At 42.1% G+C, this 19,710-nt stretch overlaps 1 protein-coding gene across 5 annotated transcripts in view; it reads right to left on the reverse strand.

The window, feature by feature from the left end:
- ADGRG6 (adhesion G protein-coupled receptor G6) overlaps positions 1–19,710 on the reverse strand; it is a 538,359-nt gene that overhangs the window by 475,482 nt on the left and 43,167 nt on the right. For all 5 annotated transcript variants that reach the window (XM_072140986.1, XM_072140983.1, XM_072140981.1 and 2 more), the window contains exon 2: positions 1,453–1,553. In XM_072140986.1, coding sequence (XP_071997087.1) covers positions 1,453–1,553 — 101 coding nt within the window. The remainder of the gene's footprint in view (positions 1–1,452; positions 1,554–19,710) is intronic.

The raw sequence follows: 19,710 nt of genomic DNA on the forward strand, positions 1-19,710 counted from the left end.
TCTAGTAAAGTCCAACATTCATATATAAAATAAATTGACTGGAGCTAACAATTGCACATGCTTCTTATTAGGGGCACTAATGATTGGTATCCCAGTGAATTTAACATGCACATTTTAACATTTTAATTGTAAGTATATTTTAATAAAGCTACTTAATATTTCTGTGAAACAGGCTATGCAAACCAGTAAGACTGTTATCAGAGATTTAAAATGGATAAAGGGTAGCGTTTGTGTCTGAATGGTGGCTTATTCTTGGAGAAGATTTCTCTAATGTGCAAAACAAAGATTTTTTTTCATTTGAAGAAGTGCGAAAATAACAATGAAAATGAGCAACTGCTAGCTCTCGTCAACTTATTTTATGTATGCTAAAATTAGTTGTATTTTATTTTATGTCCATGTTTTATAGGTTTTTAAACTGATGAAGACGCCGGTCTGGCATTGAAATGCATTGTCATTATTTTAAACTAAACCACCATTCTACTACTTTTACCTGGAAGCACAACCTATACCCAGATTTTTTTTTTTCTTTCGCTGTATCACAAGACTTTATCAGCGAGATAAATGAAACCTAAGGTAGTTGCTGTAGTTGCCCTAAGGTGACACATACAATTAGGAAGTGATTATACTACACCTACACCATTTTGCTGCACATGTTAACCTTTTTATTCCTATAGACAAAGAATAGATGCTGGGGTGGAAAGTTGGAAGAAGGGTAGCTACAACCTGCTGCATTCCTTTTCTTTAGGTCAAAACATTCAGTACAGGGAGCTCAGAGCAGAGTTCCAGGACAGTGAGAGGAGCGCATCGGCAGCTGTACATTTACTGATCATGATCAAGAGCATTGCTATGGCTTCAAAAGCATGACAACATTCAAAGTTGCATCTCTCCTAGCCTTAGCAGAGGTGGTCCCCTATGCAACTGCCTACCCCCTCATCCTGCCCCTGAATATGCTGCAACAAAAAAAAAATAGTGAAGTGATCTTTTTTTTTTTTTTTTGTTGATTCAGTTCATTAATACTGCTGTGTACAATATGTTCTTATCTTAGTCCAGAACAAGAGCTGCCATCCCTGGATCCAAAGGATGACAAATATATATATTATATTTTTTAACAAGCATCCCCTGTATGTTCATTGTGTACTTTAATGGACTGCTATATAATAATAATGTACTGCTTATATGTGTATTTAAATTGGTCCAAAGTATTCATGTGTATCTTATATGTGTATCTTAATTGGCCCATTGAGTATATGTGCAAACCCAATACAGTGGGGTATTTAAAGAGTCTGCTCATGCATGTGTATCTTAATTGACCCAAATTGTGTCTTTATACAGATAAAGATGTGCCCTTCTTTCCTTACTGTGCTTGTTGAGCATATTTGCAAACCCCAGATGTGAAGTAAGCACACATTTTATACTTAAAATATAAAAGTGACAAAAAATGACAAAACTTACCAGTGTGCTGGAAACATGCAATATAAACAGCAATAAAATAGAGTGTTTGATGCATCTTCCTTTTCCAGTGATTAATCCACATTCCATTTAACGGGGGAGTCCTGTAAAACAAGAAAGAGACCATTTATGAAACATTTCTCTCCCCAGAATGGAATATCTCCTTTTTAGTTAATGAAGTGTATATAAAGCATTAACATTCTAACAGCTACTGTTCACTCACATCTGTGATGCCATTCATATTGCTGAAAGTGATATTTGTATAACATACATTGCTTACGAAGGCTACTGGACAAGCATCAATTATACTCCAACAGAAAATAATCTAATGAAAACCAGAAAATACATCTCATTAATAAAAATTGTGTGTGCATATATTTTCTTGATCATGAGTCAGTGATAAATATATATAAATGCATTTTGTATATTACATTATTGTTCATTACATTTATAATTAAAAATAGACTGTCTTCTGTATTTTTGCAGAAGATGAATATTGCTACATTAAAAAAAATGTACGAAAGGTGAAATTTGAACAATATTGAGTTCATTTACTAAGGGCCCGCGGACCACACTTTCGTCGGACATCCCGACGATTTCCATTTTGCGCCGCTGGGACATGGGGATTTTGGCGCACGCAATCAGATTTTGGTGCAATCGCATGCAACAGAAATCGGGGGGCGGGCCATCAGACGATCCGATGGATTCCGTGAAACCGTGGGATTTAATTTCAAAATTGTGTCGCAAGCCAAGCACTTACATGCACCGGGAGGAAGATGGAAGATGGTGAACTCCGGTGGACCTGCGACAGACGCAGGAAATCGGGCGCATGATCTAAGTGAATCAGGGCACAGTGCATTCTGGACAATGCACTTTCGGGAACTCGGATGGACCGGGTAAGTAAATGTGCGCCATTGGGGCAGATTTATCAAGCTGTCTGAAAGTCAGAATATTTCTAGTTGCCCATGGCAACCAATCACAGCTCCCATTTAAAATATTCATGAGCACTGGTAAAATGAAAGCTGAGCTGTGATTGGTTGCCATGGGCAACTAGAAATATTCTTACTTTCAGACAGCTTGATAAATCTGCCCCAATATGTCTTTCACCAACACAGCAAAGAGGAAAAGAAAATGGTATAATATTCCACAGTAGTAGCAGCATAATTGTGTAGTTTAAAACAATTCCTTAATTTCATTAACAGTAAACAAACATAGTGAGCAAAACAGACCAAATGTTCCAAAGCCAAAAAACACTCAAAGCAACTGTCTCACACAACTATACACAATTGTATATTTATGATCTATGTATCACTGACTGTATACATCTATCCATGTTTAAGGAAAGGGTAGAGCTCACCTTCCAAACACAATGCCATGTGTGATGGAAACGGCACAGATCACCCCGCTGCTGAGGCATCAAGCTTCAAAGTGGAAGAAATATTCACGATCCAGCCAGTGTCCGATACACACTACTTTATTGGGTAAATCACCGGTACAAAAAGAGTTGAAAAGTCAACGTGTTTCCAGCGGATCAACCGCTCTTAATCATGACTGATATATAATAAAAACATGGTACACACAGCACATTTAAAAGTCCCGCCGGGAGAGTAAGACTCCTCCCCAAGGTAGCACGTCACTTCCCATCTGGTGTTGAATATTCATGAGTAGGGGATGTGTTCCGTGGGAATCCAGTAAGTTTCTAATAACATACGTCCTCTACGAGATACTATTCTGCATCCTTGGGACAGTATTGAATCCAAGATCGGATCTGCTTGTAAAAGCGGTACATGTTTTTTAATTATGTTTGATATAATCAAATATCAAACATAATTAAAAAACATGTACCGCTTTTACAAGCAGATCCGATCTTGGATTCAATACTGTCCCAAGGATGCAGAATAGTATCCCGTAGAGGACGTACCCTAGGGAACATGTTATCCCCCTCTTTGTTTAGCTCCAGATCTGATCATAACAAAACATGGCTCAACACGGAAGGTTTTTTCAAATGTGGAGCATCACGCTGCACCACCTGCAAATATGCAGAAAACAAGAAAAAATATTTTTCTAACAGTGAGGGGAACAGAGAGTTTCCCATACACGGCTTTAATAATTGCAACACTAAGAATGTAATTTATGTAATTCATTGCACTTTATGTAATTTAATGTATGTGGGCCGGACAATGCGCAAATTTAAAATCCGTTTCATGGAGCACTTACATGATATCATACGTCCCGAGGGACGGAATTTGTCAGCCGCGTCAAAACACTTTTTACAAGTCCACAAAGGCAATACAGATGGTTTAAGCACCTTTATCATAGAAAGAATTAACAAACCAATCAGATCAGGTAATATAGGAGATATTTTAAGAAATCGGGAAGCTTTCTGGATCTTCCACTTAGAAACACGCTTTCCATCAGGTCTCAATCTAAAGAAAGAACTGATGTACCATTATTTACATAGCAGATAAACTTACCGGTATTGTTGTGTTCAACTTGACTACAGTTCTTGTAAACACTGTTGCTTTTTCGCTACATTTGCAGACAACTATGTATCTTCTATGCATAACTTTGGTATATTGGTACAATTAGTACCTTGGGACCATTATTATCATTATTTGTCTTGCATTTGTTTTTATGAACAAACATTTTTTGATTTTATCATAACATACGTTATACCAACTTACCTTTGTTTGTTTGTGTATTTTTAGAAGGTGACTGGATGTGACGCCGCCCCGCGCCGGGCTTCTCAGGGTCCCCCAAATCGCAATTACATGTCGGCCTTTGGGTTGACGCACCGACTAATTGTGACCCTTTTCCCGACGTGGGACTGCGTTTCTTTCCAACATCATTCACCACATTCATTTGTCTTTATTATTATTTTTTCCTGCATTTATTTCCCGTCCGGATTTATTTTTCTCCAGCATGTTCCCTAACAATGTTATCTGCTGTATATAATGTATCTGTGCATATGTTATTAGAAACTTACTGGATTCCCACGGAACACATCCCCTACTCATGAATATTTAACACCAGATGGGAAGTGACGTGCTACCTTGGGGAGGAGTCTTACTCTCCCGGCGGGACTTTTAAATGTGCTGTGTGTACCATGTTTTTATTATATATCAGTCATGATTAAGAGCGGTTGATCCGCTGGAAACGCATTGACTTTTCAACTCTTTTTGTACCGGTGATTTACCCAATAAAGTAGTGTGTATCGGACACTGGCTGGATCGTGAATATTTCTTCCACTTTGATACATCTATCCATAACCATAATTACGTGGAAGGGTCCCTGAGACATATGGCAGATTTATCAAGCTGTCTAAATGGCAACCAATCACAGCTCAGCTTTCATTTTACCAGAGCTCATGGATATTTTAAAGGGGAGCTGTGATTGGTTGCCATGGGCAACTAGAAATATTCTGACTTTCAGACAGCTTGATAAATCTGCCCCAGGATCTCTGTAAAGGAATGAATCACATATTCTAATGATGAGGGTATGCAGTGACATGTATTTTTATTTAAAAAAAAACAAAAACAAGCATACTTCAGCTGATTAAGGCAATGCTCTTTTGATCCCCGTCTTCCTCTAGGGCAGTGATGGCGAACCTTTTAGAGACCGAGTGCCCACACTACAACCAAAATCCACTTATTTACTGGAAAGTGCCAACATTGCAAATTTAAGCAGTAACTTATTGCTCCTTGCTCTGTCACAGCTTTCAATCATATCGCCACCCTGAGGCCACCAATACAGTTGAAAGGAGGAGGGCAAATTCAGAATGTCATTGTAGCTTCTCTCCAGGGTCTCTCGGTACAGGAGGAATGGTGGGTCCAGCAGGATGACCTGCAAAGATAATGCAGCCCTGTCCACACCTTCTCACTTTTTCTGCAGTTGAAAATGAAGTGTCACTTTAAAAAACGCTGAAAGTAGGATCTCTTAAGGTACCTGGGACTGCAGGAAGATTTGGTGGATTTGGTCCTGTTTGGTGAACTCTGTGGGGATCGCATGAGTGCCCACAGAAGGGGCACCCGTGCCATAGGTTCGCCACCACTGCTCTAGGGTATGGTACCAGTTCCAAACAAAATTCAGGTTCAGCTCTTGGGAAACTAGGTTTCTTTCTTTATTGGCAGATATTTAAAACATCCAAGGTTACATACACATTTCCAGAAAATGTCAACGCATTTTAAGCAGGTTCAAATGCATTTACGTTTTCTGGATATGTGTTTGGATGTTTTAAATATGCGCCACTTAAGAAAGAAGAGGGGAGAGGGAGTAGATGATGACCCCCCTCAGGAGTTCATTTGTTGAGGTTGGATTCCTACACAGATGTTTTAGGGACCCTTGGGGAATTTTATTAATCAGTACATCTAGGAAAGGCAGGAAGTCATGATTGATCTGTGATTTAAAGACCTATGTTGTTCACATTAAGTTGTAATTTGCACCCCTAATCAAAAGCTACATGGCTCCCCATTTATAAAACCTGTATTTAAAGCATATTTAACTTTTCAACATAATTTGCACCAATCAGTTATCCAAGTTAACATGTTAATTTCTTATTCAGGGAAGGTAGCAGACTCCTTGAAGGAAACATACCATGAGAAATCTACCATCAGAAGTAGATCTGAAGGTAGAATCCTCTGCCCTAATCTGCAATTAATTAATGCTGGAAACTAACCTAACAACTTTATTTTAGTAATATGCAAATTAACTGCAGATGCTACTGGGGCATGGAGTAACCTAAACACCCAGTGCCCAGCCAGGCAATTGCACGCCACAGTAGCAACTACAGTTAACTACAATTAACATATTACTAAAATAAAGATTTAACAAGTTAGGTTAGGTTCCAGGATTATTAAATTACAGATTACGGCATAGACAAGAGGCATTTACCATCAGATCTACTTCTCATGGTAGGTTTCCTTTAAAGAAACTTTGTAAAATACAGTTTGGGAAAGTTATGACTGATGGAGAAACTCCAATTTCATATAGATGAGTATATGAGAGAGGGAAGACAAGCGTAAAAGAATTCAAGTGTAGGAGTACAACAGGCAGTGTATGGACATATTGAATGACTCTCACCTTATGTCGATGAAGTTAAAACTTATCGGACTATATCTGTCCTTGGTGCTATCAGACGCTGCTAGCCACTAGATTTCAACCCGCCAACCCAGAATGGCGGGTTACAAAGCATCAGGTATCTGTACACGTGTAGTTTCTCGGCAGTTTCGGTGCTTCATCCAACAAAGTTGCAAATTGCGTTTGTGTGGTTTAGAATATCATAACGTGTTTCGGCTTTGGGCGGAAGCCTTCATCAGGTGAAATTACAGTGTCTCAGTTCTACAGTTTCTCATATATATGTGTAGAACTGAGACACTGTAATTGCACCTGGTGAAGGCTCCCGCCCGGAGCCGAAGCACGTTGTGTATTAAATAAATTATTTTCTAAACCATACTAACGCAATTTGCAACTTTGTTGGACAAAGCAAAAAAACTGACAAGAAACTACAGTTGTACAGATACCTTTAAAGAGACATTGCTATAAAAAGCTGCCTCTTTATTAGGCTTTCTAAAAACCTCATTCTTGATGTTAAAGGGAGCTGCCTTACAAGGTATCCAAGAGTCAATATTTCCCTTATCCCATCATGAAAAATATATTTGTTATATGTTAATTTCTTGTCATTTATTGGACCCATAGTCTTTTTCACTTACAGCTCTTTTCTCAGCAGCTTGTTTTCAGTTTGATTTTTCTGTCTTAACTGGTGTATAGCTGATGTGACCTAAGCAACCCCCTCCCCTCTACATGGAACTTCTATGTAATCGGACACCTCAGTGAGCAACTTGCAAGCAAAACAGAATTTAGCCAGAAACTGTGCTCTCTTTTACATCACACTCATAATCTAAGTGCCTACCTTATTATTTCAGTACTACTATTAGCTAAATAGCTAATTATTTGTGTGTTTTTGGTCGTGATAGTATTTTTGTAATATGGTTGTGCAACATCCCCCACCGGGGCCTGGAGTCAGCCGGGGCCCGCAGTACCTGAGTGGCTGGCGGTTGCGGCCTAGGCACGCTAGTGTCACGGTGCTTGGTATGGGGAACCGGAGGGCTGTCCTACAGCCTGACAGGTCTCCAGCAGGGTGGTGTTGGCAAGAAATGATGAGGGAGAGGCTGCTATAGCGGATCTCCCTGGGGCAACCCTTTGGTCTCTAGAGGATGAGTCTCTGTGTAGTGGACAGGGTGCCTGTGATGATGGCAGCTGTAACAGCAGGGACCAGACGGAGGCAGAGGTTGAACAAAAACAACTTACAGTTCTTTATTGGAACCGAGAGGAACTTCAGCAACGTGCCTTTAACAGAGTGATGGAGCGCTGAGATGCTTTTGGAGGAAGCCACAGGAGATAGGTCGCCAGCCTGGATGCAGAGGGCAGGCTGGGAGGTAGCTGTGTCCTAATAGGAAGCTTCAGCTCGTCCTGGAGTGCTTCAGGTATCACCCTTGAAGGTAGGATGATACCCCTTTCCTCACTATACTAGCTAATCTATTAGCTCCACTCTTCAGAGGCAGGGGCTAGGCTCTTCCTGCTCTTATCTGGTATGCTGGCTGAATAGACTCTGGACTGGAGTTCCCAGTCTGCTTCTCTTCTCATCTAAGCTAGGCTAAACTAATCTCTAGCTGATGTCCTGCAGACCCTCAGGTCTGACCAGGACTGGTCTCTTCTCCCTCCTGGGAGAGACTGCTCTCCTCTCTCTCCTGAGAGAGACTCCTCTCAGAGTGTTCTCTAGAACATTCCTGGCCAGGCGTTTTGTAACTCCTCTGGTCAGGTGGTGGCTGCTCCTCCAATCACATCTCAGCTTACAGAGGACAAGATATAACACAGATCATTGGATGACAGATCTAGCATCATACAAAACACTTAACTCCTGCCCTGCCAGGCAGGAGCTACCACTGCAATGTCCCCTGTGTGATGTGATGACATGCTGTGGGGCTTATTCGCAAGCACTCCTTCGCTATAATGGGGAATCTGACTGCACTTGTTTGGCCAGTGAAAAAAGGATCTGTATATTGGGCCAAGACCAAGGACCAGTTCAGCAGGCTGGAGTCCTTGCATCTCCCATTCACTCCACTGTGTTCAGTCCGTAAGATCTGGCGTTCCTGTGCAGCCAACCTTAGTGTAAAAACTTCTAAAAAACAACATTTTGTAGCAGATAACTTTGTCTATGTTTTAGTAGAGGCAGAACTCTGTTTTTTTTCTATTAATGGGTTTATATAACAGGATTGTAGTTTCTCCAAGTGAACGAGGGACATTTTCTAACAATGTTGTGTTAAACTTCGCCACAGACACAAACCAGATAACCAAGATAGATTTCAGTTGTCAATTATTTCTGTAGCCATTCTCCACAGTCATGAGGTAGCATTGTAGTATTCTCATATGTTTCAGGCTATGTTTAATACATTGTTAAAGACTGGCAAGATTATACTATAACAGCAGACAACACACTTGGCTGCTGTATTAGAAAAGCAAGAGGAAATCTTCTTGCAAACAGGAGGCCATGGCAGGAGCATAACTTTGAAAGACTGGATCCCAAACACTTCTGTATGCCGCAGTGTATAAACAGTGTATTCATATTTGCACTTGTTGCACACAGACGTACATGTATACAGTCATATGCACATATTTATACACTCCTGTACACATTCATACACTCTTACATAAAGCATATACATACAATATACACAATCATAAAGTATATACACATCTTTGCATACAAATATAGTACATACATGTTATATACACATATAGTATATATACATCATATACTTAGACATACAGTTTATACACATATGTACACATATATACAGTATAAACACACCATGTAAACACATACTGCATATACTGTACATAAAGCATACACTCACCGGCCACTTTATTAGGTACACATGTCCAACTGCTCGTTAACACTTAATTTCTAATCAGCCAATCACATGGCGGCAACTCAGTGCATTTAGGCATGTAGACATGGTCAAGACAATCTCCTGCAGTTCAAACTGAGCATCATTATGGGGAAGAAAGGTGATTTGAGTGCCTTTGAACGTGGTATGGTTGTTGGTGCCAGAAGGGCTGGTCTGAGTATTTCAGAAACTGCTGATCTACTGGGATTTTCACACACAACCATCTCTAGGGTTTACAGAGAATGGTCCGAAAAAGAAAAAACATCCAGTGAGTGGCAGTTCTATGGGCAGAAATGCCTTGTTGATGCCAGAGGTCAGAGGAGAATGGGCAGACTGGTTCGAGCTGATAGAAAGGCAACAGTGGCTCAAATCGCCACCCGTTACAACCAAGCTAGGCAGAAGAGCATCTCTGAATGCACAGTACGTTGAACTTTGAGGCAGATTGGCTACAGCAGCAGAAGACCACACCGGGTGCCACTCCTTTCAGCTAAGAACAGGAAACTGAGGCTACAATTTGCACAAGCTCATCGAAATTGGACAGTAGAAGATTGGAAAAACGTTGCCTGGTCTGATGAGTCTCGATTTCTGCTGCGACATTCGGATGGTAGGGTCAGAATTTGGCGTCAACAACATGAAAGAAAGGATCCATCCTGCCTTGTATCAACGGTTCAGACTGGTGGTGGTGGTGTCATGGTGTGGGGAATATTTTCTTGGCACTCTTTGGGCTCCTTGGTACCAATTGAGCATCGTTGCAACGCCACAGCCTACCTGAGTATTGTTGCTGACCATGTCCATCCCTTTATGACCACAATGTACCCAACATCTGATGGCTACTTTCAGCAGGATAATGCGCCATGTCATAAAGCTGGAATCATCTCAGACTGGTTTCTTGAACATGACAATGAGTTCACTGTACTCAAATGGCCTCCACAGTCACCAGATCTCAATCCAATAGAGCATCTTTGGGATGTGGTGGAACGGGAGATTTGCATCATGGATGTGCAGCCGACAAATCTGCGGCAACTGTGTGATGCCATCATGTCAATATGGACCAAAATCTCTGAGGAATGCTTCCAGCACCTTGTTGAATCTATGCCACGAAGAATTGAGGCAGTTCTGAAGGCAAAAGGGGGTCCAACCGTTACTAGCATGGTGTACCTAATAAAGTGGCCGGTGAGTGTATATACACATACAAACAGTATATACACACATAAATACAGTATATACGCCATACAGCATTTGCACACACAGACAGCATATACACATACATACAGCAGATACACATATACATACAACATAGCTCCCAACCAGTTTTTTTTACCTCTGCCCTGCGGTCAGCTGGGAGATTGTCCCGGATATTCCCTCCTCGCCCCACACTGGCTGGGGTTGTCCGGGCTCTGTGTCCCGCCTAGTAAATACTTTCAAAGCCAGAACCTGCGATACTGAATGACTTCTACAGACATCGGGCAGGGAATCCTTTTGAGAGAAGTGTCGGGTTAGCGCAGAGGAGGGCCACGTCATCAGGCTCAGATCACCATCTGTCCATATATGGTCTCCATGTCTCCTAGGGATCCCCCAGACACAAGCTCATTATTTAATTAAATTCAATAAATTTATGCCCAGCCCGGGATTTGAAGCTACAGCCTCTGCAATAGAGATAGGAGCCTCTATTCACTAAGCTATAAGCACAATGGAAGTCAGTAAGAGGATTTTATGTAACAAAGAGTTTCACTGTTACATTGTGACACACTAGTATATACAGAGGGATCTTCTCAGAGATTATCATTGAGATTATTATTATTATTATTGAGATGATTATTATTAAAGAGATGATTGAGATTGAGATTATTAGTATTGAGATTATTGAGATTATTAGTAATGATATTATTGAGATTATAGAGATTATTAGTATTGAGATTATTATTATTGAGATTATTAGTAATGGGATTATTGAGATTATTATTATTGAGATTATTGGATTATTGATATTATTATTACTATTGAGATTATTATTATTGAGATTATTATTATTTAGAATATTATTGAAATTATTTTGATTGAGATTATTACTATTATTATTATTGAGATTATTATTATTGAGATTATTAAAATAATAATAATAAAATAATAATAATAATAGTCATCTCAATAATTACAATAATAATCTCTGAGAAGATGTATCTTTATATACCAGTACATGGAGCCTGTGTCACTGTGTAACAGTAAAAGACTTAGTTACATAAAATCCTATTGATATCAACTAAGGCAATAGCCTAGTGAATAGAGGCTCCATCTCTATTGCATTGTGGTGTATAGAGTTTGAATCCCAAGCTGAGCAAAAAAATGTTTTTATTATTATGGAGAGGATTATTATTCTTATTATTATGGAGATTATTATTATTATACAGGCAGTCCCCTTCTTAACGACACCCGATTTACAGACAACCCATAGTTACAGACAGACCTATCTGACCTCTGGTGAAGCTTTCTGAATGCTTTACTATAGTCCCAGATTGCAATGATGAGCTGTAAGGTATCTGTAATGAAGCTTTATTGATAATCCTTGGACCCATTACAGCAAAAAATGTTTAAATTCCTGGACTGCCTGTAATGGAGATGATTATTAGTAACCTGGCTTAGAAGGAATCGCCACGGCACGCATAGCGTGCGGCCATTTTGTCCCTCTCTCTCTTCCGGAAATGTAGGGAGGCATGATACAGTATATACACTTAATGCAAACACATCAAGTATATATATGTGCTGTATATGTGTATATATGCTGATGAGCATATACACACACCATATAAACACATACAGCATATACCCGCAAATACAGAAGATACACACATAAATACTGTATATACACAATGCAAACCCATGCAGCATACACACATATAGAGCACATATATACAGTCATAAAGCATGTACACACCATATAAACACATATAGAATATACACACACCATAAACACACATATAACACATATATAAACATACAGCAGATACTCACACATGCAGTTATACACTCATACACAAGTGAATATACTCACCTTCAGGCAGAGGTGCAGGTTAAGAGTTCAGCATAGGGAGGGGGGGGGGCAAGTATTGGAGTGTGGGAGGAAACCGGAGGAAACGCATGCAAACAGAGAGAGAACATGCAAACGCTTTGGAGATGTTGACCCTGGGACTTGAACCCAGGTCCCCAGCGCTGCAAGGCTGTAATGCAAACCACTAAGCAACAGATTGAGCTGAAAGCTCCTCAGTGGGCTCCTCAAAGTCCAGGGCCCCATTGCCACTGCTCCCCTTCCTCCTATCTCCTGTTAGCTATGTCTCTGCTTTCTGGCAGTCTTCTCATCACTGTTATATACATATAATGCTATACAATGTGCACCATAATATGTATATAATGGCATACATGCTAGATTATTTAGTGAAGAGGGTCAAGTGGCCAGGTACCCTGACATTTCGTCAGAGTCAGACTGAGGGCTCGGTTTATACTCCAATCTATGAATAAAACAAAACGTGTACTCACCGTCCGACTCCCCTGCAGGTCCTCCTCTTTCCATTGATGCTCCTAGTCTCTGCGCGGTCTATCACTCGCGTCATGACGTCAGCTACTTGCTGACATTCTAGTTTGTACACCACCATTGGTACACACTATGAAATCAGCAAGTAGAATAGATTGAAAGAAGAGCACCTGCCAGGGGGCGTCAGTGGGTGAGTACACATTTTTCTTATAGGCTAGGCATTCCTTGGGAAGGGGCTACAGGCTAAATAATGGAGCAGGGGCTACAAGCTAAATACTGGGGGGACAGGAGCTGCAGGCTATATACTGGGGGCAGAAGCTGCAGGCTATATACTGGGGTGTAGGGGCTGCAGGCTATATACTTGGGGGTAGGGGAAGCAGGCTATATATACTGGGGGCAGGGTCTACAGGTTATATATTGGTGGGCAGAGGCTGCAGTCTATATACTGGGGCAGAGGCTACACGCTATATACTGAGGCGCAGGGGCTGCTGGCTATATACTGGGGGGCATGGGCTGCTGGACATATAGGGGTTTATTTACTTAGGGTCCACAGACGCACCTTTATGGAACTTGCCTGCGTTTTCAGGTTTTGCATGGCTGTGACAGGTATTTAACAGTGGATTGTGTAGCACGCGTTCGGATTTTGGCGCAGTTGCGCTGGCTTTCATGCGACAGAAATCAGGAGGCGTGCCGCCGGACGATGCGATGGATTCGAGCGCGGGATTTAACTTTCAAATTGTGTCACAAGACACAAGCAGTTAAATGCACCTGGAAGAAGAAGGTGAACTCTGTCGGACCTGAGCAGGGAAGTGACACATGCAGGATATCGGGCGCACGATCTTAATGAATTACAGCACTGTGCATTATCGTGGGGACAATGCACTTTCTGTGAATTCCTCTGGACACATAAGTAAATATGCCCCATACTGTGGGCAGAGGGCTGGCTGTATACTGGGGACAAGGGGCTTCTGGCTATATACTGGGGGCATGAGCTGGCAGGCCCCCTGATCTACTGTACCCCCTTTAACCCCCCTTATTTATGGCCCCTCTCAACTCCCTCCTCTTAATGCTGTTCCCTTGTATCTTCCCATCTTATTGTGAGGCCCCTGGTATCTCCCTTTCTCATCTCCCCCTTTTTCTGACCCACTCTTAACTCCACCTCTCATTGTGCCCCCATTGTGGCTCCTCTCGTCTCCCTCTTTTTAATGTGGCCCCCTCTTATCTTCCCATTTTATGTGGGCCCCCCTCATTTCCCCCCTCTTAGTGTGGCCCCTTCTCCTCTTTGTAACATTACAAAAAAAAAAAAAACAACACATACTCACCTTTCCCCTGCAGCCCCTCTTCTTCTCTGCCACTGTGTACCAGAGGCCCGCAGGCGATGACGTCATCATATCGAGCTTGCCAACCTACTGCACACAGCAGCAGAGAGGCAAAATGATGATTTGGAGAGCTCAAACCTCACTGCATCATCAATACTTTCGACTCCATCGGGCACAGTTGAAGTCCCGAATGGAAAAAGGGGGGTGGCGTCGACATTTTGAGGGGGCGGAGTTGGAGTGGTTGGAGCCAGCAGGTTCGGCGCACACCGCTACTATCACTGCCACACTGGTGGGTCTGTCCGACCCTGCACTCCGGCCCGTAAAAGCTGCTATGGCTGCTCCCACTGTAGTTACGCGCCTGGGCCCAGGTCATTGTTTTACAGATATTTGTTGTGCTCACTCCTCTTGTAGGTGGCTGGAGTCACAAAAACAGCCAAATGTATCTTTTTTTTTACATTGTTGCTGTAAGGTGAATAAGAGTTACATACACAGCAATATAAAATTTTCAGAAATCAGTCCAATAACTGGTCTTCGAAAAAACTATAAAACTATTCTAAGCCATCATGCTAAAATTGCAGTGCCACTTTTGCAATTCATTTACTTGTTTTTTTTTTAGTTTTCAGATACATATATAATTAAGGGCAAGAGGTACATATGAAAAGATTTATTGCCTACGCAGAGGCAGTTGTTTTGAAGTTGAAAAGGACAGGTAACATATACATTAGTGCTAGAGGGAGTCCCAATCAGTACCTCTGTGTCAGTGAAGACTCATAAAGCCTTATTGTAAGGGAGGAGGTAAAGGGAGGGATAAACTATAACAGCGTTAAACCATGAACAAGGGGAAAAGTACTCACGTCATTAAAAGCAGGACAAGTTATTAATGGCTTATCTGTAATTCTATTTTATTTGTGAAATATGGAAGTGTTGATGAGGATACACAGCATGGCTTATGATAGCTTGATCGCTATGGGGTGGGTAGACCAAGGGGCCCAAATATGAGCTCGAGAATGAAACTTGAGAAAGCCACAGGCTAATGCTAGCTCATAAGAATAGACTGAATTGATATCCGTTATATATTCTTGGATCGAAGGTGGGTATAGAGATTTTCACATTCAATGCTAAAGGCATAGAAGATAAATCTAGGAGTTAAAATGTCTCTTTTTCAGAGAAATATTAATAGGAGAGTGAAATTGTTCTGTTACAAGCTGAGATATGAAGTTCCAATATGTGGATAGGGATGGGAAGTCCACAAAATGTGTGACATAAAGTGCTTTTTTTACACAACTTCTTCAACAGGATGTCTGTAGCTAGGATAAATATAGTGGAGGTGGTCAGGGGTTACTACCAACTGCAGCACTGTGTCAAACTGGTTGGGTCTCTTCAGTACACTGAAGTACGCTGAGTGAGAGGCTTGTGACTAGGGTCGGGAAGTAAGAGTTCTCCTTAAGGAGACTGCCAGTTAAGGCCACCGTATGTAGAGATTTTTAGCCATGGAAGCTCTTTTAGGGGATTCTAGGAGAGAGTTCGCAAGAGAGTTTGGCAGGGATAGTCGTCTTATACATGGCAGCGAGAGACACTGTGTAAATAGGTACATTTCTATTGATTGTTCTAATGACATCCATGGTGCTCATTGATCTGATGCTTGCCATTTAGTGATTCGTGAAGAGTAGAGATGAGTGAGCACTAAAATGCTTGAACTTTTTACGATGCTCGAGTGCTCGTTTCGAATAACGAACCCCATTGAAGTCATTGGGGCATTTTTCAAGGGGACCAAGGCTCTGCACAGGGAAGCTTAGCCAAAAACCTGGAAGCCTCAGAAAATGATGGAACACCACGGAAATGGACAGGAAACAGCAGGGGCAGCATGCATGGATGCCTCTGAGGCTGCCTAATCGCACCATTATGTCAAAATTACGGGCAACAGCATGGCGATGACAGAGTGACAGAGTGAGGCGAGATAGCATCTAAAACACCCAATAATTGACCCTGACACTATAGGGGACGGCAAGGAGCTGGCGGTCCACTGCCAGGCAAACTTTTGCCTGTCCAAGCTCCTGCCTCTCGGCTCTTCCTCACCCAAAATGGACCTCGGGGCCCGAAGCGTTTACTTTGAAAAAATTATCATTTTCAAAGCAGGCAGGGGCTAGAAACAGCATTTCTAAAAACCTTTTGTGTAAGATCAAGTGTAGTACTGTTCTTATAAGTATTTGGCCTGGTTAGGGGAGGGGAACGTAAAGAGATGAGCAAGTAGGGCTGAAATAATATCGGTCAATGATAAAAGCTTGGCGGTATATTTTGTGGATAACACAGCAGGGTGGCGACAAAGTTAATAAGTTTTAGGGGGGTGGTTTGGCCGCGAAGGAAGATGGCCGCGTGAGAGCTGAGCTCCGCTACCACGGCTGCCCGAAAGCAACTAGAACTAGATTCTTCAGGGAGAAAATGCCCAGCAAACTGCCCATAAGTGTCGGGGGACAGCAAGGGAGGAAGCAGGGGGCGAAAGGTCCGGCAAAAAAGCCGATTCAGTGCTTCTTTCACATAGACCCCGGGCTTGGCAAAGATGGCGCCGGCCCCAGCAAGCATACTGCTAGTGAAGCGGGAACGCAGCGAAAAGGGACACAGATTAACAAACGGAGCACCGCTTCACTTACCGGATCCTCTCCCCTGTTCGATATCCCGGGGAGATGGAGCACAGAGTCCAGACAATCTTCCAGCATACCCCCGCCGGCACTCATGGAGGAAGAGGCCAGTTTACCGCCGCTCCAGCTACAGATGCAAAGCAGTTCTGAGGCCTCTGCGTCACCAGCATCCTCAGGCTCTAGTGAGGCAAGAACCCCTACCAGCAGCCCAGCCAAGCAGAAGGCTAAAAGGCAAGACATCGCCGATCCTGTAGCAGATGAGGTGGGTGACTGCAGCAATAACTCAATTAGGCAAAGTAATGAAACCGTGTAAGAAAACGAGTAAGAAAACATGCTGAAAGCCATGCTAGAAGCATTAAGAACCTCTCTTCAAAGAGACTTATCCACGTTAATAAAACAGCTCCAAACCACTATTGATGAAATAGGAGACAGGGTCTCTCACGTAGAAAATAAAATGGCAGAATATGCTTCTACATTTAATGAGCTGGCAGATGCTCATAATACACTAGAAGACTCAGTGACAGCAATACAGGCCAAATTGGTCGATTCAGAGGACAGAGATAGACGCAACAATGTAAAGATCAGGGGAATTCTGGAAATAGTCCCTAACGCCCAAATTAAGGCATATGTGCAACAGATGACCAAAGTTCTACTACCTGACCTCGCCGACTATGAGCTCTGTATAGACCGTGCACACAGGGCACCAAAACCCTCCAACCTACCAGATCTCAATCCCACGAGATGTATTAGCCAGATTCTCATTCTACCATGTGAAAGAAAGGCTACTTGCTCAATTAAGAAAATTGAAGTCTCTGCTGGCTCCGTATGACTCCATTCAACTGTTTGTGGATCTCTCAGCAGCCACACTCCAGGCCAGACGAGACTTTCTTCCAGTCACATCTTTGCTGAGAAAGCACAGAATCCTTTACCGATGGGGATTTCCCACCAAAGTGCTAATCAAGCATCAAAATTCTTTGATTGCCATAAAATCGATTAAAGAAGGATTTGAATTCCTGGAAACATGGGGAATCCCTAAGGAAGATCTTCAATCTGCAAGAACCAGGCAGAATATACAGCCCAGAATGGATCCAGAGTGGCGGGTGCAGAACCCAACCTGACCAACCCTGAATTGCAAGCTTGTCATTCACAAGGCGGCCAGAGGAGGAGCTCATCCTACTCACGTTCCACAGGACTACGATAAGTACCTGGACTAGTACTAATAAGTCCACACTTAGTACCGCTCTTTTGTTTGTTATGACCTCCAGTACTAGGTTAGTTGTTTGTTTGTTCATTGACCTGAGAGCCATGCCAGTGCTACCTTCTATATTTAATTTGTTATGCTATGTCATTATGCCTAAGCTAAGAGACAAAGAATTATGTTCCAGCAAAATCAACCTTGCTTGTGATGGGGGTTAAGATAATATCGTTAAACGCCAAAGGGCTAAACAGTCCCTTTAAAAAGGGCTATGCTGTGGAACGAGGCTGTAAAAAGTAAAAGGAGATATTATTTGTGTTCAAGAAACACACATAGGGTCTAAGAACCCTCCCAAATTATCCCATAAATGCTTCCCTCAAATAGTGGTCTCCTCTTTCCCACAAAAAAAGAGGGGTATTTTTATTGCATTTAGAAATACCTTAGCGGTCAATATCCTTTATTCTTTAGTGGATCCGCAAAGCCGTTATATAATTTTAATCTGTTCCATTAACAACATAGAATACACAATTGTTAATTTGTATGCCCCTAATAACAAGCAGGGAAGATTTTTGAGAAGGTTATTCCGCAAAATAGCAGAAATAAAAAGGGGTAATGTACTCATTTGTGGGGACTTCAATACATTAGGCCACAATACATGGGACACAACGAGTAAAGCAACTTATGGTAGATTCACTCTAAATCCTTTGTTATGGAAATACGACTTATTTGACGCATGGAGGGTACAACATGTAGCAGAACGCGACTACATTTCTCACCCAGACATAAGTCATACTCGCGCATCGATATGATCATCACAGATAGACAAATGCTAGATAGAATTGAAACCACGGCCATTGGAAGTGTAAATTGGTCAGATCATGCCCCAGTAGAGGCAACCTTTACGGATACATTCTCACTAGAGATGAGCGAACATACTCGTCCGAGCTTGATGCTCGTTCCAGCATTAGCGTACTCGAAACTGCTCGTAGCTCGGACGAATACTTCGCCCGCTCGAGAAAATGGCATCTCCCGCCATAGTGATTTTTGGCGGCCAGAAACAGAGCCAATCACAATCCAGGAGACTCTGCACTCCACCCAGCATGACGTGGTACCCTTACACGTCGATAGCAGTGGTTGGCTGGCCTGATCAGGTGACCCTGGAATAGACTAGTCCCTGCCCGTGCTGCTCGTATCATTCTCTGTCTTGATGCCGCTAGGGAGAGAGCTGCTGCCTGTCAGGGAAAGCGTTAGGGTGTTCTATTAGAATAGAGTTAGGCAGGAGTGATTCTACAAGAACCCAACAGCCCTTCTTAGGGCTACAATAATGTTTTATTTTACTTTTTTTTGGTTTGCCTGTGGCTGGGCTTGCTGCCATTAGTAGTGCAGCTAGTACCATATTGTGAGTAATTTGCAGGGAGACTTGCTACCGTTGTGTTTAGATCTTAGTGACACACATATCCACCTTAAACACCGAAGTGGGACAATTTATTAGGGGTTTGATTAGAATTAGGAAGGGTCTGCTGATTTTTTTTTTTTTACCTTTATTTCTTTTTATAGCTCAAAGTCATCTTGCAAAGCAGTGTGCTTTCAGTGTAGGCTAGAAAATAGCCATAGGAGAACCCCAACGGCTTACTTAGGC

The sequence above is a fragment of the Engystomops pustulosus genome, chromosome 3 (genome assembly GCF_040894005.1).
Source record: "Engystomops pustulosus chromosome 3, aEngPut4.maternal, whole genome shotgun sequence".
Taxonomy (NCBI): Eukaryota; Metazoa; Chordata; class Amphibia; order Anura; family Leptodactylidae; genus Engystomops; species Engystomops pustulosus.